We start from the raw sequence: 25,810 nt of genomic DNA, 5'->3' as shown, positions 1-25,810 counted from the left end.
TGTACAGTGATATATCATGCAGAATACATTAATCAAGATAAATACATTACACATAGATTAAAAATATAGACATTGATCACATATCAATTAATCAAACATACCTATCAATACTAGAAACATTATCCAAATGTAACAAAGGGAATAATATCGCCCTCTTCACTCATACAAGGCCTGCTTACTCAAGGCAGCTCACAACGATTAAAAACATTGCAGTAACAACAATATTTTGTGTGGTAGAATTAAAAGCTGATAGGGTGCATCATTATGTTAAAAATGCCCACATCTGCATATCAAAACAAATATATGCAAATGTGAGAATGCCATATCATAACTTCCCACAGAAATAACACCTTCAAGTCAAGTCTGCATGTAGCAAGCCCCTGTAACTCTTTTGATTATTTATTTAAAAAAAAATACATATATCAATTGTGTGAAATATGCAAATAGAGTATAGTTCTCTTTCTCTAACACTACTTTCTCTCTCTTTTTAATCTTACCTCATCTTGACTGCATGGTATACAGCAGGAAGAATGGCACTCCTGTCGTCTTGCCGATCAAACTGGACAAACAGTCTGGGGAGGAGAGAAAAGCATCCATTTCATGTCGCACACTAAATATAGCTCTTGACATTTGCACAAGAAACTTCCTGGTGTCAACTACTGATTGCCAGTCAATTAAACAATACTGTCTTTAAAAAAAAAATCAAACTGATGTACAAAAACAAAAAGCAAAAATGATATAGAGCAAAAAAAAAATCTCAGGAGTGCAGAATCATATCTGGACTTAGCACAAGTAGAACAGCTTCTGAGCTTGTGGTTGACTAAACGCTCAAAGATATCATTTAATGCATTTCTTAACTTTCACTTCAAGTAGCTTGACTGAGCCAAACATTTGTTGGGACACAAAACTGGAGCAAGCACACAGTTGAAGCTCTGACCAGTGTGTCCTAGATGCAAGTACCATGATTTCAAAATACTTTTTTTTTCAATCCCATTTGGTTCTTCTTCCTTTAAATAGCAGCATTCCCTGTAATGATACTGAGCTGGAACAACTTTTCCATTATCATCACGAATGATCACAAACCAAAAAGCTCCATAAATGCACATATGCAATCTTCAAAATCACAGCAAGCCTGGTTCAGATTTCAAATTGAAATATGCATGGCTATACTTTTCCAAAAACCTCTTGTGATCAACCCTCACTATTAAATCACACAACATTCAAGCAGATTTTGTCAGCCAGCTCCACACTCACTTGGACTCCTCGAAGAACAGCTGCTTGCCCTTGCCACAGGGACCGAAGAGTTTGCCGATGTTGGAGGAGTACAGGTGGCCATGAGGGGGAACATTCTGGACCTGGACAAACAAATAGACCAAAAAAAAATGCTGACAGCCTCTTCTGTAACAGTGGACACCGTGGAAGAGGCTATGTCTACCTGAGTCACTTGAACAAGCAGAGGCCTGTTCACATGCATTCTACATATTAAATGGCTTTTCAAATTTGATTTTTCCAATGCAATGACATTAAATGTGTGGAGACATAAATCTGTTAAAGGGGATGGCTAGTAACTGATCAGTGGGAATCAGTGGGAATGCTGGAGGATGATTGTTCCAATCCGTGTGGGATTCATTTAAAAGTACATTATACATCTATTGTTGTGTGAAAATTATTTGCTTCAGAATGGTCTCATATTCAAGTAATGTGCAGTTTAATGTTTCCAGGTTAGCATGCCTGGTCAGTGACGGGGCATTAATCTGCACATTACTTGAATATGAGACCGTTCTGAAGCAAATTCTCACACAACAGTAGATATATAATGTACTCTTATGAATCCCACAAGGATTGGAACAATCATCCCCCAGCATTTCCACTGATTCCCACTGATCAGTTACTAGTCATCCCCTTTAACTCTTGCAATATGCATCGTGATGAAAAAATTGAACCAGCTTGACATCTTTTTTTTAAACTATAGCGATTATTTGACCTGCACGGTGTGTGTGAACAACACGCACACACACACACACACACACAATTATTTAATCCCACAACGCATCTTGCCACACTAGGGGCACACACTCATAATCAAAAGTCAGCGTGGCTATTCTAAGTGGGAAAGCATTACATCATATCTACCAAATGGTATTACAGACATATGCATGCTTTCTTTCGGTAGTAATTGTTTCCACTCGGGAGAAATGGTAGGACTAGGAGAAAGAGAAACAGAAGTGAAGAGAAAGTAGATGACAGAAAGATGGAGGAGACCCACCATAACAGTGGTGCACGGATCCTTTCCTGAGAGTATCTTGAATGATTCAGCCTCGTCTGACGGGACCCAGGTGAAGTAATTGGGATAGAAGGCTCCAGCAAGGACCACCTGGCAAAAAAAAAAATATATATAAGTATATATGAATAAATGATACAAAGAAAAATTTAATGAATGAATGAATGAATGAATGAATGAAAGGAAGGATGATTGGATGGATAAATGAATATTATGAATACATAAATATCTGACATGAAGACAAAACAATTTCCTAAATACTGAGGAGACCAAAATTTGTATCTCTCAAACACAAAAGGACAAGTGCTTTCTGTTCTATCCAGCATGTGTGTGTTGTCTTATTTCCATTTCATGCTGTTCATTAATTGTTTAAAAATTCATACAAAACCACTAACACTTGTACGCCTGGAAACTCTGCACTAATCCTGTTCTATCCCTGCCATTCATCACTGAGGACTGGGCGGTGAGGTGGCTCATTTGGTAGTATATCTACCTCTCAATCAAATGGCTCGGGTTCCGGTGCTGGTTTGGACGGAAGTGAGTACTACTGAGCAATGTTTTGCATCATCATGCTGTCACCTTTAGTGGAGACGATGCACTCTGTCTCTAGCATAGGACATAAAATGGAGGTCCCGGGTGTGTGAGAGTCACGACTCATGCATGTAAAAGATCCCGCTTCATTCATTCATCACAAAAAGCAGGGTTCATATCAAATTCAATGTAGTGGTCCGTCCACAGTACTCACAACAGCACCCCATGGAAGACCAGCTAGTGTAGCTGAATAATATCGGGCTATCCAGCCATCTTGTCAGGTGGAAAAAGAAAACACACCTTGAGGATGAGGAGGTTGTGGGTGTGGTCACTGCGGGGCTGGTTACAGGGATTCCCCTTGGGGAGATGGATGTTGTAGTTTGACAGCCTGTCTTCCAGCTCCTTCACCAGTTTGGAGACCTTCAGTAGTATGGACAGAAAATAGCATAAAACCATTCACTGAAATCCTACCGCACATTGGCAGGACACAAAATCTGGACTAGATGATTAAATTCTGCTTTGGAAAAAAAAAAAGAAAAAAAAAGAAGGATAATCATTGAATGTGTCAGCAAAATCAGATGAATTACAGGATTTGAGCATCTCTGAGGCTATAGTGTGGGAACCACAACAGAACTGTTCTCATCATGTAACTCTGGCATAGACTATGTCAAATCATCCATATATTTTGTGCATGATATCCTATTTGTATGTTTGTTTGTTTTTCTTGTCAACACATGTAATAAGGAGTGCCATACAAAATGATATTATGATCAATTGAGAAAAATGGCTTTTTTTAAGAGTCCATAGGCTGTTATGTTTCATGGATTTAATTAAGATATCCACAGGGTCAGAAACTTTTTTTCTTTTTTTTTTCAGTCTTATCTTAATGAAACAGCTCATTTGATATTACTCTACATGCAGAAGTTACATTGAACATGGTGACCAGAAGAACACATTCAGAGACCAGAAGAACACATTTCATTCAGGCATAAATGTGAAGCTGAATACAGGACAACATAATTTCACTCAAGCTTTTATAGTGACCAAATATAACAAGCTAATTTTCTGGTTTGTTGCTGACAAGTGATGAAAAGTACAACTACTTTTTGTCAAGGGCCAACAGCACCATACGCTAAGATGTTTCAGAAGCAGAGAGCTAAAATAAAAAAAAAAAAAAAAACACACACACAGGAACAGACTGACAAACAGGCAGAGAACACATAGGAGAATTAGATTCCCGTACCTCTCTGAGTGGGTTCAGCTGTATCATGTGTTCATCTGCCCAGTCTCTTTCTGCCTGTCATAGCAAGAGAAGACACGATGAAAACTCAGCAAAAGCAGAAACCGGAAGAACACATTTCATTCAGGTATAAATTTGAAGATGAATACAGGACAACATAATTTCAAAATGTAAGTTTTCACAAAGCCCAACTGAGCATCCCCCCCCCCCAAATGTTATTGAAAGGTAACAGCAGGCAAACTCTTGTTTTCTCATCACATCACTTGCTCTGTTAGTTCATACTACTTGTTTATTTATTTTGTTTGATTTCATTTTCCCAGATATGTCAAAATACTGTATAATCACAATATAGTAGGTTGTAACGCAAATATGCATGATATCAAATTCATTGTGGGGTGGACACCATTTCTTTCTTTTTTTGGGGGGGGGGGAGGAGGAGACGGCTGCAGATTTTCTCATTGTGACGTCTTCGTGTAAAAAATAAAACGAAACACTTCAATCCTTTAAAGACAGGATAAGCACCAATGGATGAAGTTACGAGTCAGGCACCTATTCATATTAGGAATGACATCTGAGAAACACGTGGTCACACTAAAAACAGTCAAAACAATCAATATGTAAACACTCTTCAAGCAGAACTTAGTGGAATACAAATACACCCCTTAGAGCATTTAAAAAGCACTGAAAGAGAAAAGTAAGAAAGAAAAAAAAAATGCACTGCATAAAATTACAAAAGAGAAGCTATTCATGACAGAGCACGGGGAGTGAGATCTGGCACAAGACATACCCTTCTGTGACGTGCAAAGTAGCCATTTTCCCGACACCGTTCCCACTCCCAGTAGGCATTCACAATGGCGATACAGTCACTGAAACTTCCCCTGTCCCACTTCAGTTTGGACCTAGGATGGGGATGGGGTGTAGGGAGGAACAGGAAAGACAGATCACGGCTAGATTTGATGATAACTTTACACAGAGACTTAATACATTTCTATGTAAGTTGATATGACTTCCTGTAAAAGTAGATATATTCACACCTTTTGTGCACCAAGCCTTTGTGCACATCTGTGTCATAAAACTGTGTTTTGAAACTATGAGATAAAAAAGCAAATAAATTTTAATTTTGTCTTTTGCATCAAATGAAAATACATGTAGAGTTGCACTTACTTTGCAATGATGAATTATCACGAAGAGGAACACACAAAACTATCAAAGAACACAGATCACAAAATAGCAACACTTTCACCTGAAGCTACACACTTACTTGTATGCATCCAGAGCCCTCTTGTATGGCTGTGAGAAGAAGCTCTTCAGGGAGAGACCAGCCCCTAGAGTGTCAAGATTGTAGGATGAAAGAAATGGTGTAGAGTGTGCAGAAAATATGAAGTAAGTAAGGAAAAAGGGTTCTTGACACAATAAATGACATGCAAAATTATAAAACTGGCTATGACAGGATTACGAGCATACTAAACTACCAAGACTATGCAACATCCTAAGAATTCTCTATTAAAATACATTGTAGTATCCATAAAGTATAGTAAATCACTAAATATTGACTTGTTCTTGGAAAATATTGACTATGGGACCCTTACAAAGCAGGTGGCACAAAAGGGTAACCTGCTCTTGAAGTCACATTTCCACACTAGCAACAACTAACCTGAAGCATTGTAGTTTTGATTTGTTACATATGTACCATCAACTGTGAAAAGCTTCTATGATTTGTACACAGGTAGCTTAAATAAAAGTGTGTGTGTGTACACCAGTGATTCTAAAAACTGACCGATGACAAGGCATTCCTTGAGGCAACCAAACACATGCCCCAGCATGAGCAGCTTGCCAATTCGGATGTCCACAGGAAGTGCTGCTAGGACACGGCCCACGAAGGTCAGGTCACCATCGTGGGGGTTCGCAACATTTGACCGCAACGTTGTCAACGCTCCAACCTGCAGAAGCAGGAACATACCAATTTGTAACAATGTTTGCGGCAAGGAATGAAACGAGAGCAGAGTCAAATAAAGAAGCTACGGCACTCTCTTCATCATAGGTACTAACCTTCTGGATGGCCCTGCTAGCAATTTCAGAATGCAGACATTGCTAGATACTCATTCTCGTACCTACGTCAGTAAGGACATTGGAGGTAAAAACATCTTGTCCAAATATGCTCATACCACTCAGGATTTGGAAAAGTCTTTGTGACCACTGAGAGTGGTCACGGAGTGAGAACGATGATGTCAGTGACAGTGTTTGCTTCCATGATAGCGAACACATAATCATAATGCTGTGCACGCTGGCTCCACAAGCTGACCATCCTGTTTCCAAGTGATATGAAATGGGTGAGGTTTTGGTATTAAAATATATGTATCTTACAATGTAATATCTAGCATATGTTCAGTATATAAAACAAATATTGGCTGTTTCTGTTTTGTTTTGTTTTGTTTTTATTCAGGTCATGATGCAAATCCTTGATTGCCGTTGATTCTGCCCTGACATAAACACATCTGATAGAATAAGCAATGGGTCAAGGATTCAAATTCAACATTCTATTAGTTAATACACATGTAAATTAGCTGGTTTACTTGATGAATATTTATCAATATATTAATGCATGACTTGCAGATTTGGCTTTTTTTTTTTTTGCAGTGCCTTGCAGAGTCTAGGCAGTGCATCTGAAAGATGGAACTGAAAATGTCCTCGTTCTGCCTCACCTCCTTCAGGAGTAGAATGGTCCTCTCAATGCTGTCAAGGTTGGGCGGTTCCAGTGCCAGGGCCAAGATTGCCTTGGGCTCTCCCAGGTTCAGGACCTTCACTTGCAGGACCAGCTGTTGCAGAGGGCAGCGCTGGTGAGGGCAAGAGACACAATTAAATATCATTGGCAACAATTGTCTACTGACCTGTAATGGTGTTGGTGTGGGAGATGAGGGAGGGGGAGGGGGGGGGGGGAAGGGAAAGAGGGAGGGGGAAAGGGGAGGAGAGGGGGGAAAGGGAAAGGGGAGAGATTATCTATAATACTTTCAGTGATGCAGGGCCACTGCAGATGGGTCAGGTCCCACTTATTTTTCCCCAAATGAGTTACAATACGGATTCAGTGATGGCAGACATTTTAGCCGGAAATATCAATGAGGTTTGAGGAAAATGGGACAATTTTCTCAAAAGTTACGATTTTTTACATTTTGGTTGAATCCGCAGGCAGCTGTGAGCTGGCAATATCAAAAGAAATACATTGAGAATTCAACACGTTTCTTTTTCTAGCATAATGAAAGTGCACTTGATTTACCTCATCAATAACAAGTGAAAGCAACATGCTCTTTTCATAAAAATTCAATTCTGTGAAAATGTCTCTATATTTTCAATATAAAATGTATCTTTGTCATACTGTGACAACACAAACTGTTGCAGTCTTCTTATCTAGTCATGGTGGCACCAAAACTCTGAAGATTTTTTTTTACCAGCATTTCTGGAATGGCAAAGTCCTGGATGTAGTCTTCAAAGAAGACCTTGTGTACAAGTCTGTACACTCTGCCAGACGAGACACGACCTGCACGACCTGTATACATAAACACAAAACATGACATGTATTGATGAAAACAAAGAAACTGTTATGGGATATCTTAGAAACTGATGCATATGGCTTACTGATGATCTCACCCTAAATCATACATTCTTTAGAAAAAAAAAGATAAAACAACAAACGGAAATGATTCAAGATCAACGACACAGTGCTCAAAATTGGTGGAAAGTGAGAGAGTGCCAAGTTTTAAGAAATGGTTTGCCTATGTTTTCTAAATTATTTGCCTCTGTCTTCTAAGCTACAAAAAAAGCAAAAAAAAAATTATTCTGCATAATTTCAAAACGTGATTTCACAGAATATATTTGATCGGAAGGAAACATGGATAGCACAAGAGTATGTGCTCCACTTTTAAATCACCCCAAGACAAGCAAGCACACACAACTTACATTACTCCACAAATATTCACATTACTGTATACGCTGTTATTTTCACAAATATTATGAATGGCTGTCGGAACTTTTGAATGTCTCATTGTCTTGAATTTAACAACACATAAAAATGTTGCCAAATGCTTGCCTAATAGTGCAATTACAATAGTCTAGTGTCAATTTGCAAAAACAACATCTCAAGAAAATTTCCATTACCTGCTCATCTGCGAAAATATCTGTACGCAAAAATAAAAGCTTATACAGTATCAAAAACATTTGTCTTCACAGTTATAGAGGCTCTGGGAAACAGAATCAAATTTATTTTTCTCAAAAATGTGTTTCCAAGACTACCCACCACATTGAATCCTATGACATCGCACAGACGTAAGATTGAAATCATGTACCATGTAAAAAACAAAACAAAACAAAACATAAAGGTCCAAAAATGGATGAATACAATAAGAGCTCTTTTCTTGAGGGGTTTAATTCGATATCTTGATGATGATGGCCAGATGGCCCCGCCCACCTCTTCGCTGCTGAGCGTTGGCCTTGGATGCCCAGTTAAGCTGGAGGCTTTGGTAGTTAGTGATGTCATCACATACCATACACTTTAGCAGCATGAAGTCAATTACTGCAGGGATGATAGATATGGTGTCAAGTTAGTTTCAATCTGAGTCATTACATCTTCAAGACAACCAGATAAAAAGACCCAATTTATTTTTCTTTTTTCCTTCTTTCTTTGTGTCTAGACAATTGCGCAGAACAGAATTATGAGTGTTGACAGTGGACGTTTTGTTGTTGTTGTTGTTGCCAATTTTTACTTTGTTTTTTTGAGGATATTGATTAAAAAAAATTACCCTCATTCACAAGAGGCACTGGCCGTATAGTCACATGCAGCAACAGGGGTATAAAAAGCAAATATACATCAGACCTTCACACACTCACAAATAAGAACAGCTACTATTCAACTGTAAAACTTTGAAAAATGTCTTCACACGGCAGAATTTTGAGGGTTCCGGGGTTGTCTTTGTTTTTGAGGGGCATTTTGTGTGTGTTGTTGTTGTTGTTGTTGTTGTTTTTTTTTTTGGGGGGGGGGAGGGGTTATTGGCTAGGATTTCAACTTCTTGTTTACAGAATTTTAACCTCTTGATTGTGTACTTTGGGAAACTGGGTAAAATCTATCACATTGACTGTTTTAGGTTAGATAATACTGCATATCATCAAGTCCTTCATAAATTACATAAATAAACAGTCATTTTTTCATGTACTCATATGTTAGCATTGTCTAGGGTAATGTCTTCTGAGACTGTGCTAGAATTCTGAAATTCATGCAAAACAGCAACTACCATTTGAAGCATACAATAAGCTTATTTGTTTCAAGTTACATTGATGAGCAAAATTTACATTCCCAAACCAGAAGAAAATTTACAGAGGCATGTTGCCATACCATGATTTTCATGCCATATTGACAAAAGGTGACATATTTTGTCTGGTACTACAAGATTTAGCTAACCAACAATACATCCAGGACCTACCGTATTTGATGTCAGGAACGGTGATGGAGCTCTCTGCGATGTTCGTGGAGAGGATGATCTTTCGGAAACCTTCCTCCGGCTTGATGAACGCCCTCGCTTGCTCCTGGGTCGTGATGGATGAGTGCAACGGAATGATGACCAATCTGCGGAATGAGTGATGACATCATCAGTTTTCAAAGGAAAAAAATACTTCTTGCCTAAATTTAGAAAGCTAAAAGCCTTCTTGCCAAACTATAGAAATATGATAATTACATAACAATCACATACATTTGAAGTAGAAAACATTACCAAAAAATAATAATAATAACAATAATCTAAAGAGCCTCACATCAATTCACTCTGACATGATCTGACATTCACTGTGTACAGCCACTTTCAAGCATGTTGGCCGAAAAATATCAGTGAAAACACTTGAAATCAGAATGTGTTGTGCATGCCTGGATATGCAAATAGCATGAAAGAAGTAAAATGAGTCTGCCCAAGTTTTACTGTATTTGTAATGGTGAAAATGCAACCGTTTCAAACAACAAATTCTGGCATGATAATATGGGTTATCATATGCACTCTAAATATCAAAAGACAATGCAATCATGTTTCTCTTATCAGAATAATGTAAGAAAAATATCAGTGAAAACACTTGAAATCAGAATGTGTTGTGCATGCCTGGATATGCAAATAGCATGAAAGAAGTAAAATGAGCCTGCCCAAGTTTTACTGTATTTGTAATGGTGAAAATGCAACCGTTTCAAACAACAAATTCTGGCATGATAATATGGGTTATCATATGCACTCTAAATATCAAAAGACAATGCAATCATGTTTCTCTTATCAGAATAATGTAAGAAAAATATCAGTGAAAACACTTGAAATCAGAATGTGTTGTGCATGCCTGGATATGCAAATAGCATGAAAGAAGTAAAATGAGCCTGCCCAAGTTTTACTGTATTTGTAACGGTGAAAACGCAACAGTTTCAAACAACAAATTCTGGCATGATAATATGGGTTATCATATGCACTCTAAACAGCAAAAGACAATGCAATCATGTTTCTCTTATCAGAATAATGTACACTATTATTATGAATACTGGCTACATTTGTTTGTGTGGGGTGGTTTTCTTTTCTTTTACTTTTTTTAACAATTCAATGCAGCCTCTGATGCATACAACTGCAGGAACCAAAACACAATCTAGTATCACGAAATACACAAAAGTGTTTCAGCTAGGTTTTATTCAGGAGGCCACAAGAACATAAAACAAATTCACAGATTGTACACCTGTCCATGAAAAACAACTGACGATAGACAACAAAAGTGGACGTTGGGAAGGGGTAACACTAGTGTTACAGCTTAGTGCCAAACATACTAAATAAACATCAGACCTCTTAAAAATAAATCATGCTGTGAGCAACATATACCTTTCCTTTGACCCTTGACCTGGAAGCAGCTTCTCAAACTCCTCGATCTCACCAATTCCCGGCAAGAATACAAGAACTGTGCCCCTCTGTTGAACCGTGGAGTTGGCTGGAAGCCTGTGAACGAGGAAGAAGAGGAGGAGTGTGTCTACAAGACCAGTGTTTAGCATTCACCAAATTTTGACACATTCATTAGGATGTGGGATCATCTCATCACGCAATAACGATGAGCCCATTTTTGACAACATTTTTGTTTACTGATTGTGTCAGATTTCATCAGCTCATCTGCAGATGGGAAAACCAGCAGACAGAAATTCACATTTTTTCCCTCTTTTTTTTTCTCAAGTTTAGATGTTTAAAACTACCCTAGTATGTACATTATCAGTTGCTACTAATGAAGCAAGCCATCAGTTTTCAACTTTCCTTTTCCTTGATTTCTTCACAGCAATCTCACCCTTGCTCCCGCTTCTCAATGTCATCGAAGCTGCAGACCAGTTGCTTGGCCAACTCGTAAGTCTCCTTGTAGATTGTTGGCATCATCTCCGGACGGTGCACCGGTACCTTACAGGTAAGGAATCGTAGAATGAGAAACCATTAACGGCACCACTACACCAATATGGTGCAATGGCACCCAATAGATCATGAACTGATGAAGAGGGGTAAATGAACATCATTGTTGCACTGAAATATGACAATGTATCGCTCAAATGCAATTGATAATTCATTACAAACAGCACATTTTCAAGAAACATTAGCAGTAGTAGTAGTAATGGTACCTGTCATAGGGATAGCAGTAGCAGTGTGGATTAGTAAACACCGTCAGTTGGAGAAGTAGAAGTACAAAGAGCAGTTTTTGTACAGGTCAAGTAAATAAGTGTTTAGAGCAGCATAAAAAATGACCACTTTGCAAAATTCTTACCAAGCCAAAGTTGGTCAGGTCGTCCAGGTAGAATTCTTCCACCTCGAACACTTTCCCCTCGACTGACACCACGGGAGGCATCTCCAGCGAGCCATGGACTGGGATGGCAAAGTACTCTCCAAAAAGGGATGTCTCGATAGTGGCTGACATCAGGATTACCTACAGTTAAATTGATTTAACTGATTAAACTGATTGATTAAAGTGACTGATTGGATTGACTGGAAGCATTAATTGCATTGATTGTACTGATGACATTGACTGCATTGATTGAATTGATTGAATTGATTGAATTGATTGAATTGATTGATTGAATGAATTGATTGAACTGATTGAATTGATTGATTGACTGAATTGATTGAATTGATTGAATTGATTGAATTGATTGAATTGATTGATTGACTGAATTGATTGAATTGATTGCACTGATTGCATTGACTGAATTGATTGATTTGAATGAATTGACTGAATTGACTGAATCAATTAGATTGACTGACTGAATGAATGAATGAATGACTGATCAACTGATTGATTGACAGATTGATTAATCAAGGGTTGATATAGTGACTGTGTAATAGATGAATTTATAAATGAATGATTTCATTTCTTTACATTTTGAACATATATTCTGAAAACTAAAAGACAAGCAAAAGGCAAATGAGTAAAACCTCACCTCGATGTGACAAGAAAATATTCTTTTCTGGGCCGATACATGATACAACATTCAAGCAACATAAAAACAGAGTAACCTCCTCTCAAAGATCATGACATATAAAAATGAAACATTAAAGGACAAGTTCACCTTCATAAACATAAGGATTGAGAGAATGTAGCAATATTAGTAGAACATATCATTGAAAGTTTGAGGAAAATCGGACAATCCGTTCAAAAGTTATGAATTTTTGAAGTTTTTGTGCAGTAACCGCTGGATGAGAAGACTACTGCAGTGTGTGAATAACATGGATGTCACATGCGTACAACAATATAAGGAAAATATAAAGAAAATTTCACAAAATTTCATCTTTTGAAAAAAGTACACATTCCCCCGACTCGTTACCGACAAATGTTATGGGTAATATTATTACCCCTGCCTTCAGAAAGAGGCAAGTCAAGTGCTCTTTTATTATGCGCAAAAAGTGAAAATATGTTGAATTTTCTTTACATTTTCTTTATACTGTTGTACGCATATGACTCACAAGCTGTAGTAGTCTCCTCATCCAGCGGTTCCAACACAAAAATTTTAAAAATTCATAACTTTTGCATCGATTGTCCAATTTTCCTCAAACTTTCACTGATGTGTTCTACTAATATTGTTGCATTCTCTAAATCCTTATGTTTATGAAGGTGAACTTGTCCTTTAAGTTCAAAGATGGTGCAGTAAATTTGTTATCCTGTCATCATAAAGGAAGTGCCTGTTTGTGAGTCTCCTAGAAGTGAAACATCAGATGTGACATTAAACATAATCGATAACCTTTTACCCCTTAGTTAGAAGAGGGCAGTGTGGCCGTACCTTGACATGTCTGGACCTGGTTCTCTGGAGCTTCCTGACTACCAGCATGGCAAAGTCTGTGTTCTGGTCTCTCTCATGGACCTAATGTGAGGAGGTTATAGTACAGATTGCAAAATGCAAGAAAAAATGTCTGGTTGTATAGCAGTAACCCATCAAAATCAACAATAAGATCTTGAAATATCAACAGTCACAATGACTATTGCCAAATGCACACAGGTTTTCTTGCAGTGTTTCACGACTGTGTTGTATAATTTTTAAGAAGAGTTACAAAAAAAAATTATTTAAAAAATTGTAATTATGTGCTGACTTTTGACAGCTGATGCTGATTGTTTGTCTCTGATTGCATTGAAATAGACTGATTTTAATAACTTATGCATTATGACTTAGGGTACTGGCATTTCAACTCTTATTCTTTGCCTTAACCAATAAATGGAGAACTGTGTTAAAAATTATATAAACCTTGGAGCCCTAACCTGCACTAAATTAAGTTCCTATTGTTGTAAGTTACAATGATGCCAAAGCATTCCTGTGTATCTAATCCAATGTCACATACCCTTCGATTCGTGTACCAAAAGAGTTATGACTGAGCATGACCCCAAACTCTTATGCCTGACATTTTTTCACATGAAATTTTTGAAGAAGCAAGTACATTTCGACATGAGATACCTCATCTAGGATGACGTGGGTGTATTCACTCATCTCCTTTGTGTTGATGAGTTTCTGAAGTAGCACTCCGGTGGTCATGAAGCACAATCTGGTGTCCTGTGACGTACACTTGTCCATCCCCACCTGCGAATCAAAATGTAATCACATTAAAATCAGTTGCAAACTATTATAACCACCCTCAAACTATCAAATAAAAGTGCTTTTGATTCTACGGATAAACCATATGTATCAGAGCTTCTTGAGGGAGGAGCCTTCTTTAGTGATTTCTCTAACTTTCCCCTTACTGATAAGCATTTGACTTCAGTTCAAGTTAGATATTGTGGATCAAACTTTCTTGTAATGCACTACAAAAAATTTGTTCATCATACATCAGTTTACTTGCTTTTGTGCCTTTGCTGCATATCTTTGCAAAATCGATATGCTTGATCCAAGTTGGATTTCTGATAGGGATGCTTCATTAGACTGGAAAAGCCTCCAACATGTAGAATTGTATGGATATTGAGAAGCACTTTAGAAGAGACATTAAAGGTAGGGAATCCCATTTGCATGCCTCAAATAAAGAGTTGTATAAATACAGTGGTATGTTGAAGAGAGTATCATTTTAGAAACTCCCATAAAGTATTGAAAGTGGAAGGTTATATTTAGTACATTTTTATTGACCGTTAGATTTTGAATTGAATTTTTTTCGGGGCTCACCGTAAATTCCAGTACATTACTAGGCTACCTTTGCAGACCCATGCACTGCATGTGTGTCCATCATGTATATTTTGTGAAGAAAGTTCATTAAAACTTACAAACATTTCTATAAACATTCTTGCCACACACTCTATATGTTATTACATCAGCTCTTATACTTTTAGATTTGTGTTTATAGATAAAAAATACAGAAGACTGCAACAAAAAGGCTTAAAAATGTGGCTGACACACAGAACTACTGAGTAGTTGAGTTTTGTGCATTATTCAAATTGTAGATAACTGTTGACTTCCAAATTTCTCAGCAGTGGCTTAAACAAGTCCCCTGAGGTTCATATTTAATGTTTTGCTGCATTTTGGGAGGTCTGTAAAAGGTATCCCCTACCTTTAAAGAAGATGGTACATCCCCACCAGTAAACTCACCCTGTACCCCACCAGGCTGCCGAGCTGCCAGTGTCGCTCCTCACACACTCGCCTCGCGATGCTGATGGCGGCAATCTTGCGCGGCTGGGTCACCACGATGTTGCAGTGCTTGCCCCTGGACACGTAGTCATCCAGGATGTACTGCGGCACCTGTGTGGTCTTCCCGCATCCCGTTGAGCCCTGGATGATGGTCACCTGGTTGGCCTCAATGGTGTTGAGGACCTGCAAACGGGAGATGAGAGTTTTCTTGACCACTGGTCAGCTGGCCTGAGATTCATGATGCACCAGTGATCCCTGCATTACTTATTTCTGACAAATATGTGAAGACCAGTCACACTTCAGTCCATTTTTAGCCCACCCCCTCCAAAAAAACCAATGAGCTCACAAATTTATAATGTGATATGGCAATTATGGGCCACCATGCACTCCTTTTGGGGTTCCATGACATTTACTCCTGCAACAATTGTTCCCATGAATTATCTGCACACTAGGCCAAACAATGGAATTCCACCCACAAACATAACCCTAATCCTAATCCTAATCCTCACACCACACTAAACCTGAAACTCTATCACAACCCCAACCCTGACCCTAAGACTTTGGAGAAAATAAGACCGGAGCAATTGTCTCGGAAGCAAATGTCACGTCACCCGTATTGGATCGTGTGCTGTCTGTACCTGGACTGCCACACTTTAATAGATTGGCCTGACTGGCTGGAAAGAATATCCATTTATTGCAAAGACTTCTTCCTGGTCCTTGCTTTTAAGTCGAGTAGTTCTAAAGGTACAAATGACTTTTAAAGTCACTGCTGGTGTATTACATAGACCAAAGCACCTGTGGTGGATGGTGAAATCAGGGTACTTCAGGGGCATAACTTTCACAAACCTAATTAAAGTTCTGTAAAAGCTTCCCAGTGTGGATGAATGCGGTGTACCTTACCTGGTCCTTGTGCCTGGTGATGGGCAGCTGCATGTTGTAGGTGTGGTCAAAGTTGTAGTTCTCGTAGGCCTGGACGGCCAGTTCGGGGGGAGTCATGTCCGACAACATGGCTTGAGCTCCTGACATGACACTCATGCTCTCGAGATCTATGTGGCAGAAAGAAACGATGTGCAAGAATGGCAGCAGTAATCCAAAGTGAAATTATGACTGCATGTCTTTTGTTGTGACAAACAAGAGAAAATGAAAACTTCTTTATGCTGGAAGGGAAAACCAACACTTTTATTTAAACTTTGAAGGAATTTATGCAGATCCCAAAGAAATTCCAACATTATTCTGGAACATATGTAGCCGAGAAAATCGAGTTTGAAGTCACATCATCAAAATTGGTCAAAACAATCAAATTTCTGTTTTGGCATAATTTTGTAGTCTAATGTTTTGTCCATCATCTGCCGAAATTTCGAAGCTAAATGAACAAAGGAAAGGCAAGATATTAGCGTTTTTCTGGGCCATGATTTTCCAACTTTCAATGTAAGAAAAACGTGTCCGAAGATTTGGATTTAGCGCCGCAGCTAGACTCCACCCCTAGCAACGAAGGAGCGATCTTATTGGTCAGTGCGTGGCATCCTGATTACCGATTGGTCGTGCGTAGACCGCTGGCGCCAAGCTTGACTGAACATGGCGGAGGTCGCTAAGAGCGTGCCTTCTATTGTCGGGCGGTGAAAGCTGTCTCGCCTCCCCATGACCATGATAGCGTCGGAAGGACAACTTTGAAACTTTTTTCTCGAAACTTTTTCTCGAAACTCTGATTTCCTCAACCACTTGACATGCGCTGATAAAATCATCGATATCTCCGCAACCGAGTACTTTTATGAGTTGTGCTATATATGAAATTAAAGTAGAAGAGTACGGAAATAATATCATGCCATTTTTGGAAAATTGTCCTCCCCCGACTTTCGGATCCTTTTGTTGTAGCGGGTCACATATTCTCTCAAGGCATGGGGCCAATCTGTCATCTTTTGTTTACAAACTCCAGGGGCGGATCCAGGAATTCTGTAAAGGGGGGGGGGGGCGTAACTAATATTTCTGGTGCCACTTCCGGGTTTCATTTCATTTTTTTCTTTTTATTTCTTTTGTTTTTAACGATAAATAAAGGGGGGTGCGCCTATTGCGCCCCCCTCTGGATCCGCCACTGAACTCTGAGGTGTATTTACTGTAAAATTTCATATGTATACAAGATGTTTGGAGACATTATTCTTCAACCATGCAAAATTTTGTGATGCCTGTTGGAGGGATCTATGACCTTGGTATATGATGCTTGAAGGCCTGTATGGACTCACCTGACATAGCACTGCTTGGTAATGGTCTGTCCTGCTCTGCCCTCGACTCTGGGAGCTCGTCTTCCAGCTGCTCATTCTCCCATTGCTGTCTGTAGGACTCCGCATAAGCCTTCTGGGCAGCAGACGACGAATGAGACGTGGCTCTGATGGATATATGGATAAAAATGGGCAGAAAAAAAGCAGCATAAATTTGTGATTTTTATTTTTTTTTTTAATGCAAGCATGGTATTTGGCAATCAAACTTTAGTTTGTGGCCATTACCCACTCAAGCATACCCTAAAAAAGTGGGTTCTTGGCACCAGTAATTTTTCACACTCAGTCTGGTAAGATGAATTTGTGCGTTTTTAATTCTGGAGAATCAAAACATAAAGTAGCAATGGCATAAGTACTGTAAAACTGGATATTTTCGTGCGACTAAATTTTCATGCTCAGCCGGCTAAGATAAGTTTTTCATGTTTTTACTTCCGCGGAATCAAGACATCAACCACTGGAATATATGGCAAGGAAAAGTATTCAAGTGCTTTTATTTTTGTGCTAGTTTCTGGTTGTGCGAAATGCGCGAAAATTTCAACACTGCAAAAATTTCCATGTTTATAGTAGTAGACTCTATACCAAGCAAAAATTTGTATGTTCTTATTCCAGTGCTAGTTTCATATTGCATGAAATGCCGAAAAATTTCCACTTTTGCAGTAGATACTGATTTGTTTTCCTAATGGTTTTGGATGGAATTAATTGTAAATCACATGATTTCAATATGCAACTGGTAATCGCACACACAGCAATTTGACCTTCAGTAGAATAGGGGATGACATTATTCAAGAAGATACCTTTATGGGATGGTATAGTATTGGTGGAGATGAGGATTGGGCTTTTAACTTTTTGTGAGATATCAATTAAGAAAACACTTGCGTAATAGTAGGGCCTACAGAGCATACCACTCTAGCTCTACTAAGAGCAATTCAATTTGTTTATTTGATGAAAATTGGATTTGCTTTGGAATGGCTGAGATATTCAAAACAAAGTAACGTTAAAACAAAGCGACCATAAAAGTTGGGTCTCACCTTTTATAAGGATTGCTCTGTTTTGGGTATCTCAGCCATTTCAAAACCGATTTTCATCAAATAAACATGAATTGATTTCCTCTTGGAATTACATCACAATACATGCTCTTTCAAGTTTCATATTTCATAAGACGTTTCTCATTATCTCACCCCAAAATGTTGATTGTCATTGTTTATAGGTTAGAAACCTTAATTAAGCTTAACTATACACAGCCCAGTCGCTGTACATGGTACGTCGCGACAGGTGTCACAAATGTACACACAAGTAGTTATGTACATGTACAATGTATCAAGGCTGTATGCATGGTTGTTTTAATGTGTATGTACACAGGTGAACCAGATTAATGGAGAACATTCTATATGATATTAGATATAGTACATACAGGCTGACCAGATCAGTGGAGAATTTTCTACATGGTATACAATGTAGCTACAGTACATGTATGCATGTGACAGGAAATACATTATAGCTCACTCAATCTAGAATGATTTAACCCATTCCAGAAAATTCTAGGAAGTGCTGGCTGAGTGAGGCACTGCCCTTGTAACCCAATGTGATTGGTAGTTAATTTTGGCAATGATGTTATGTACATATTAGGCAGTGAGTCATCCAGGATTCCTGGAATTTGGACTTGCTAGTATGTTCAGGTATGTAGCCCCAGGTTGGAGAAAATTACAGAATGTACTAGAAAGGGGTGAATGAATATATAAGCTGGAGAAATTCTGAGGTAGGCAGAGTACCCAACACCTCTGCTCTGAGAGTTACGTCACTTCTGGCTCTGAAGCGACTTGTTATAGTCAGTCCTGTGTTACCTGCTGACCTGCTATACAAACTGTGTTTGTGGAGATAAGGCCTGGGAGACATTTTGCCTGCAGAGAATTAATTTGCCTACATTGGAGAGAGACTCCATATTTTAGTGTCAACGGACATTATTACGGCAAAGCTGTGACGGGCTGGATTCCTTGCTGGACATTATAAAGTGAATCATCATTCAACGCATCAACTGGACGTGGTCGTCATAACGTTTGGATTTTGCACGTTTCGCCGTGGACATACACCTTGTTTATCGTGGACTTTACCCTGGATTTATAAAGTGGATTATTGCAACCAGTGCCTTTGGAGTTACGTCGGAGGAACCATTCATCGGTGCGTCAAGGATCATTCATCGGTGCATCGAACATCGTATCTGGACACTGTCAAAGGATTACTTGCTTTCAAATTTGGCTGTAAGTGATTTTACTACCGATTTATAATTGTTTTATTGATCATTATTGTACTGATGTGAAAACCGATTACGAGTCTGTACCCACAATATCACTGTTAATAAACCGCCTGAACATTAGTTGATTGTTTTTTTTTGTGCGATCATTCTCAGAGTGATTTTGGTCGTAACACAGGGCTGTACGCGCGCGACCACCAATCACTAGGAGAGCGACGTAATCGTATCATGATAGCTTTGACTTTTGATACTTACGATCATTTTTGTCACCTCAAACTCATCGAGTATACTCTTCAATATTTACTCTACATCTGATGATTCAAATGTACGTAATGAAACTTACCAAAATTGATCATCATATCCAGCATGTCCACACCGTACACAATCTTTCACGCCAGGCCAAACTTAGATATCGGGTGGTCACGTGATGTGAATGCCCTTTCAAAAGGTCGCGCTGTCGACCGTGCTGCTACACTCAAGCAGCGTACGCACGGTTACTAGTATACAGCTATAAACTGTACTGGGCTTGGCGGCGGCTGGCGTCTGGTCGGGCGAGGAACATTGAGCTCCATACCACGGTTATTGTGTAGCAGACGCCAAGGTTTGTTCGACACTTTCAACGCACACGCGCTCGCTCTGGAGCACATCCGGTCATGCATGCGCATAAGTCAAGGCGCCATTTTGAATCCTGCAACGACGAAGCCCGACGGTCAGGAATTGCGCCAGAAAGTGTCATTTATTTGTTCCACGGACTTATCGCAAGTGGTCTCCATGGACCCAGTGTGGCGAACTATTCTTTTGTAATAGAAACATGCATTTAACGTGAGTAAACAGTAGGGGCGCTGGTCCGAGAATGCGGATCGTCCGCACAAACGAGGGTATCTTCGTAAACGCGGAAAAATTGCGTCCGCGAAAATCAGGATCGGTAGCTTTTTCGCGGACGATTTTTTTTCCTCGGGACTTTGCGGGCTTAGGGGTACCGAACCGCACGTTCTAGATGCGATAAACGGATTCCTCGTGTACAAATACCCCTAGTTCACCGTCTACTTTTGTGGGTTGTCCGTCTTCCCGTGGATTTATCGCGCGAAATGTGAAAGTCGCTGTGCTGTCATTGGCAATACACGCATCATGGAGCAACACACCTACGAAGTAACCAATGCACTTTGCAGTGGAATTATGGCAAATTTGAACGGTATGAATATTTCTGATCGATAAAATATTAATTCTAATTATTGTTAATTAATATTCCGATTTCCGATTGCCTGGTTTGGCGACTGTATGCCGGTACCTAAAATCCCGTTGTGAACACCGTTGTGTTGAATATGTCCGACTGCCCGTGCATGGCAGCTGCGTTCATGCCGACGCTAGTTTCCCATGTACGGTATAATGTATGCATGCACATGGACATTTAAATGATCACAAACAAAACAGAAAGTGCTTTAATATTCAAGGACCGGTTGAATAAAACTAACAACAAAACTTTAAGCAAAAAACAAAAAACAAGCACGAAAAAAAAAAACGTAATTATTTTGAAACAGTGGAAACGAAATTATCAAAGATACATTGTACTTCTTTCGATCGCATCTAACTTGTTAAATGATATTCCCATTTTTAAAATCCCAATAATAATTTATAAAATAAACGTGAAAATGGCTCCCGTAAGTGAGTACTGTAGCAATTTTAAAGACTGGTCTCACTACAGTTATAGAGTATGCAGTGCTGATAGTTTTAACCAAACTGTGTTTGATTTATTCCCGTGAATCATTTTATCTATGAGGGTGAGATCTCACCTGTAGGTCCGGTAGCACGCCCGTCATCGTGGAGTCAAATGAGGGGAGAGGCCAGTATTATTATGGTAAGAAAAGTTACCAGAACTTCTCACATGATGGCCCACACACATGCTTCATTAATCATAGTATTGTTTTATTGGTTATTGCATCATAAGCAGGAACAGATTATATGTACTTCTTTAGAAGTGTTATACGTGTGCCACATCTTAAATTATGTTTGAATCTACAGTAGATGCAAGTGTACTAACCAAACTACATCTGTTAATTTCATAAAGATGACCTCCAAGAACTGATGGATGTTCACATTGAGGAAATGAAGGAGTTGCGTAATGAAGGCCAAAACGAACCAGGTAAGCAACGTTACACATAAAAGTAACATTGATATATTGCTACTAATCTGATCACATTGCATATTTATATTTCTCTCCGTGAAACCGGAACATTTCTTGACAGTTTTTGTATTTTTCTTTCCTTGTCTTATGGCACAGATCCCAACAGCACAATCGAAGTTGAGCAAGGTAAGATCATACGATGTGTAGGATAATGGCAGCTGTGAAATAGGCCCTACACTCTTCCCTGAATCATTATTATTGCTCAACAATGCTTCTGCATGTTGCGTTGGCAAGTGGAGCTGATATGGTGCACTTGCGTTACTGCGACACGAACGACATATTGTTACAACGTCGAAGCACATGCAAAAATTCAGATTTAAAAATAAACATCATTGAGTCGCTCAAAACTAAAACGTTTAATAGCTAAATGATTTTTGATTGAACTAAGTAACTTCCGGGCGACATTGAAAAAGAAAAATGAAATTTATTCAATTAGACCCTATAACGAAATGCGGGACGCTTATGATATACAGTATAACTTCAGCATAAGAAAAATTTAGCGAGCGTCGCTTTGTTGAAGAAAGCATCACATTTTAGTGGGTTTAAATAGAAATCGCTCTGCGTTTCACGGAACTTGCATTAGGCCATATTATAAGATAATCCGAAATGCAATAACGATCGTTTTTCCGAAGGTTCGTACAATTCCAAAACACACAAATTCTGTTTGCAGTGTACCTAGATGTTCGTTGCAAATCCGAAATAAACTACTGTCCGTCATTGCGACATTGTTTGTGTGGCATTAGTTACTGCGAAGATTCGTTTTTCCTTGCGTTCAGTAATCCGAAAATGAAATAAGGTTCGCTATTACGAAGGTTCCTTAATCCAAAAATGTTAGGAATCTTTGTGTTTCAAGGTTCGTTAATCGGAAATGAAAATCGTTTGTTAATCTGAAAACGAAGAGGTGATTATAGGACTGCTAACAAAAACATACATCATCGTTTTTAGATCAACAAGTCTTCGGATAATGAACCGTTTTCATTTCAGGATGAACGGTCTTTTTCTATGAACAATAAACCTTATTTCCATTTTATGATAAACGAAACGTAATAACGAACATTTTCTCATTGACGGATGAACGAACCTTCGGAAAAACGAATGATACAATGTACTTCATTTCGGATTAATGGACTTTCAGAATAGCAAACCTTCTATTTCCTTTTCATATAAAAAGAACCTTTCATTAACGGATGAACGAACCTCCGGAAAATCGAATGATACTTCATTTCGGATTAATGGACTTTCAGAATAGCAAACCTTAAATTTCCTTTTCATATAAACAGAACCTTTCATTGACGGATGAACGAACCTCCGGAAAAATCGAATGATACTTCGTTTCGGATTAATGGACATTCAGAATAGCAAATCTTAAATTTCCTTTTCATATAAAAAGAACCTTTCATTGACGGATGAACGAACCTCCGGAAAAATCGAATGATACTTCATTTCGGATAAATGGACTTTCAAAATAGCAAACCTTAATTTCCTTTTCATATAAAAAAGAACCTTTGGAACAACCGTTACGAACCTTGGGAATAGCGAGCCGTAAAACCGACGACCCGTCGAAACGACGAACCTTATATAGTACAACGGACATTAGGAACAATGAACCTTTGGAATAGTACTCGAATCCTCAACTACTTTGATGTGATTTCAAACTAAGCATGAAGTACAAACAACTATCTCTATTAAATGTACATTATCAACGAAATTAGAGTGATAACATTGCATTTAATACATTGCTTTTTAGCGTATTATGGGTAGTCGATAATCGCATACCGGTAATATAAACGGAGCTTGAGTGTTGGGTTTTGTGTGTGTGTGTGTTGTTGTTGTTGTTGTACACAAAAAATTTGATACACAAAACTGCCGATCCCGAAGACTTTGTTCTATTAAACGTCAGTGCACTGTACTTCGGCAAGATATCTTTATCGTAAATGACTGTAGCTTGATTATGTCGGACATACAGTGTATTATATTTTACATCAAATAGTTTTATTTAAAAGAACAAAAATATGTCATGGAATGGGTTACCATGCATATAAAGAGAACCAGCTATGTTTAAGAGAGGTTATATAGATATATAATTTGAATGATGAACAACTAATTACATAATATAAGAGCTACAATGTACGCTCCTATCGTGTTTCATGTACAATTCTGCCACTACACTCAAAACTGCCGAGTTACTTTTGTTGTACAAATTAATTACAGTATTTGTTCTTCTCTTTGATTCAGTGAATGATCTTGGAGGACAGAACACGACAGCAGTTCTAGAAATTGATGTTGAAGGGCACATGTTCATGCAAGTTGGGCTACTCCCAATTCATGTTCGCATGTTCGGCTTGCTCCTCACGAATGTCGGCTTTCCCGGCGGCTCTCAGTACCAGTGTCACGGCGTCATGAAACATAGCTTGCACCTGTCGTCATGCAATTAACATCCAGAATTACTGCTCAACTTTCCTTCAGCTTGTTCTTGATGGAAATGACGCTGTAACCTTTCGAAACGGGGAAAACTTGTGTGATATCAAAGTATGCAGATCGTAAAGTGACTGTAGGCATAATGTTACAATATTGTGTACTTGACCAACGGTGCTGTATATAATGTTAGGGACATTCCTTCCTGATATGTTGCTGTGTACGAACAGCTATGTGCTTAGCAACTACCCATTCTGTTTGTAACTGAAAAAAAAAAGTCACCAAACTATCTTCTCCCGAGGACAAAAGATAAAAAGTCTTGACATCAGCTCCTACAATAAAGTCATACTTTTGTTTATGCCCTCCTCGGTAACTCCTAGGCCAAGATCTGTCTGTGCCAAACTGTTTGGTAACTGTTTAATAATAATCATTAAGTGCAATGTCACGTTCAACACTCACTAATCTTTTACAATTTACTAAGTTTATTATTATATCTGTTATACTTAAATTGTCAATTACCAGGTATCTATTTGTTTGTTTCTTCTTTTTTTTTTTTTTTTTTTTTGCTTTCCAGTTATCTTACTGCTGAATGTTTCATTATTCTAGGCATACAATGTAATTTAGTCTTTTTTTAAAGCATACTGCTTGTATCATAATTCTAGCTAGCATTAATATTATCAGCACAGAAAGGAAATGCATGCATCGTGTGCTGTGATACCTGTGCCTATATCTTTTTTTTTTATAGCATTGGCAATAAAAATGTGAAGATTTGTGTGTGTGTTTGTGATTAAATGGTACAAAAGTATGTACCTGATTTCTTGGCGCTTGTTTTGTTTGTTTGTTTTTTTCTTGATGTATGATAACAATTTCCTGGCATTTGGGTATACAGACTACTCTCAAACACCCACATTGCATACACATGCATACCCACACAAGACTTCTAATACATATAGGTTTCGTCAGCGCTACTGAATGGAAAATACTAATGTGTGTCGTTTTCAACTGAAAATTGTAGTAATTGAATGATAGACGTAAACAAACTTGAAACTCATCTGCCTTTCACATACAAATCAACATGCCACAATAGGCCGCTTGCAAGAATTATTCACAATTTACAGAATCCCGAGTGAAACGTCCATGTAATCCAAGCACATCTAGAGATCTACTTAGGTATGTTATGCCGATGGTCTATACAAACATCACAGTGATTAATAGTAGGACATCGATACTCACATTTAGGTTGAAGAGCATTTTGCTAATAAAACTCGATCCATATTGCTCCTAGAAACGCAAAATTTGCATGACTTGTAAATTGATGTCGCAATGCGCAGCATGCAGCGGAACGTATATTTTTATCACACGAAGCGAGGTAAACACAAATGTATGCATTTGTGTTTACCTCGCTTCGTGTGGTACGTTTACATTATAGAGATAGCCCTACATGTATTACATGTATGTCAGCTTCAACTTACAACAAAACATATGCATGGGCACACAGAAAACGAGGAAAGCAGTGAT

General features: G+C 38.5%; 1 protein-coding gene across 1 annotated transcript in view; it reads right to left on the bottom strand.

The window, feature by feature from the left end:
* The window catches only part of LOC140236138 (ATP-dependent RNA helicase TDRD9-like), a 42,194-nt gene that overhangs the window by 15,478 nt on the left and 906 nt on the right, over positions 1–25,810 (bottom strand). The window contains exons 2-21 of the mRNA XM_072316112.1: positions 17,415–17,557; positions 16,078–16,223; positions 15,139–15,360; positions 14,023–14,145; positions 13,357–13,437; positions 11,850–12,008; positions 11,385–11,491; positions 10,934–11,047; positions 9,521–9,663; positions 8,512–8,616; positions 7,496–7,593; positions 6,755–6,886; positions 5,830–5,992; positions 5,314–5,377; positions 4,840–4,951; positions 4,056–4,109; positions 3,113–3,232; positions 2,267–2,374; positions 1,255–1,355; positions 498–572 (exon numbers count right to left, since the gene is read on the bottom strand). Coding sequence (XP_072172213.1) covers positions 498–572; positions 1,255–1,355; positions 2,267–2,374; positions 3,113–3,232; positions 4,056–4,109; positions 4,840–4,951; positions 5,314–5,377; positions 5,830–5,992; positions 6,755–6,886; positions 7,496–7,593; positions 8,512–8,616; positions 9,521–9,663; positions 10,934–11,047; positions 11,385–11,491; positions 11,850–12,008; positions 13,357–13,437; positions 14,023–14,145; positions 15,139–15,360; positions 16,078–16,223; positions 17,415–17,557 — 2,370 coding nt within the window. The remainder of the gene's footprint in view (positions 1–497; positions 573–1,254; positions 1,356–2,266; positions 2,375–3,112; positions 3,233–4,055; positions 4,110–4,839; positions 4,952–5,313; positions 5,378–5,829; positions 5,993–6,754; positions 6,887–7,495; positions 7,594–8,511; positions 8,617–9,520; positions 9,664–10,933; positions 11,048–11,384; positions 11,492–11,849; positions 12,009–13,356; positions 13,438–14,022; positions 14,146–15,138; positions 15,361–16,077; positions 16,224–17,414; positions 17,558–25,810) is intronic.

The sequence above is a fragment of the Diadema setosum genome, chromosome 1 (genome assembly GCF_964275005.1).
Source record: "Diadema setosum chromosome 1, eeDiaSeto1, whole genome shotgun sequence".
Taxonomy (NCBI): domain Eukaryota; kingdom Metazoa; phylum Echinodermata; class Echinoidea; order Diadematoida; family Diadematidae; genus Diadema; species Diadema setosum.
This window is presented reverse-complemented; position numbering and strand designations above follow the sequence as displayed.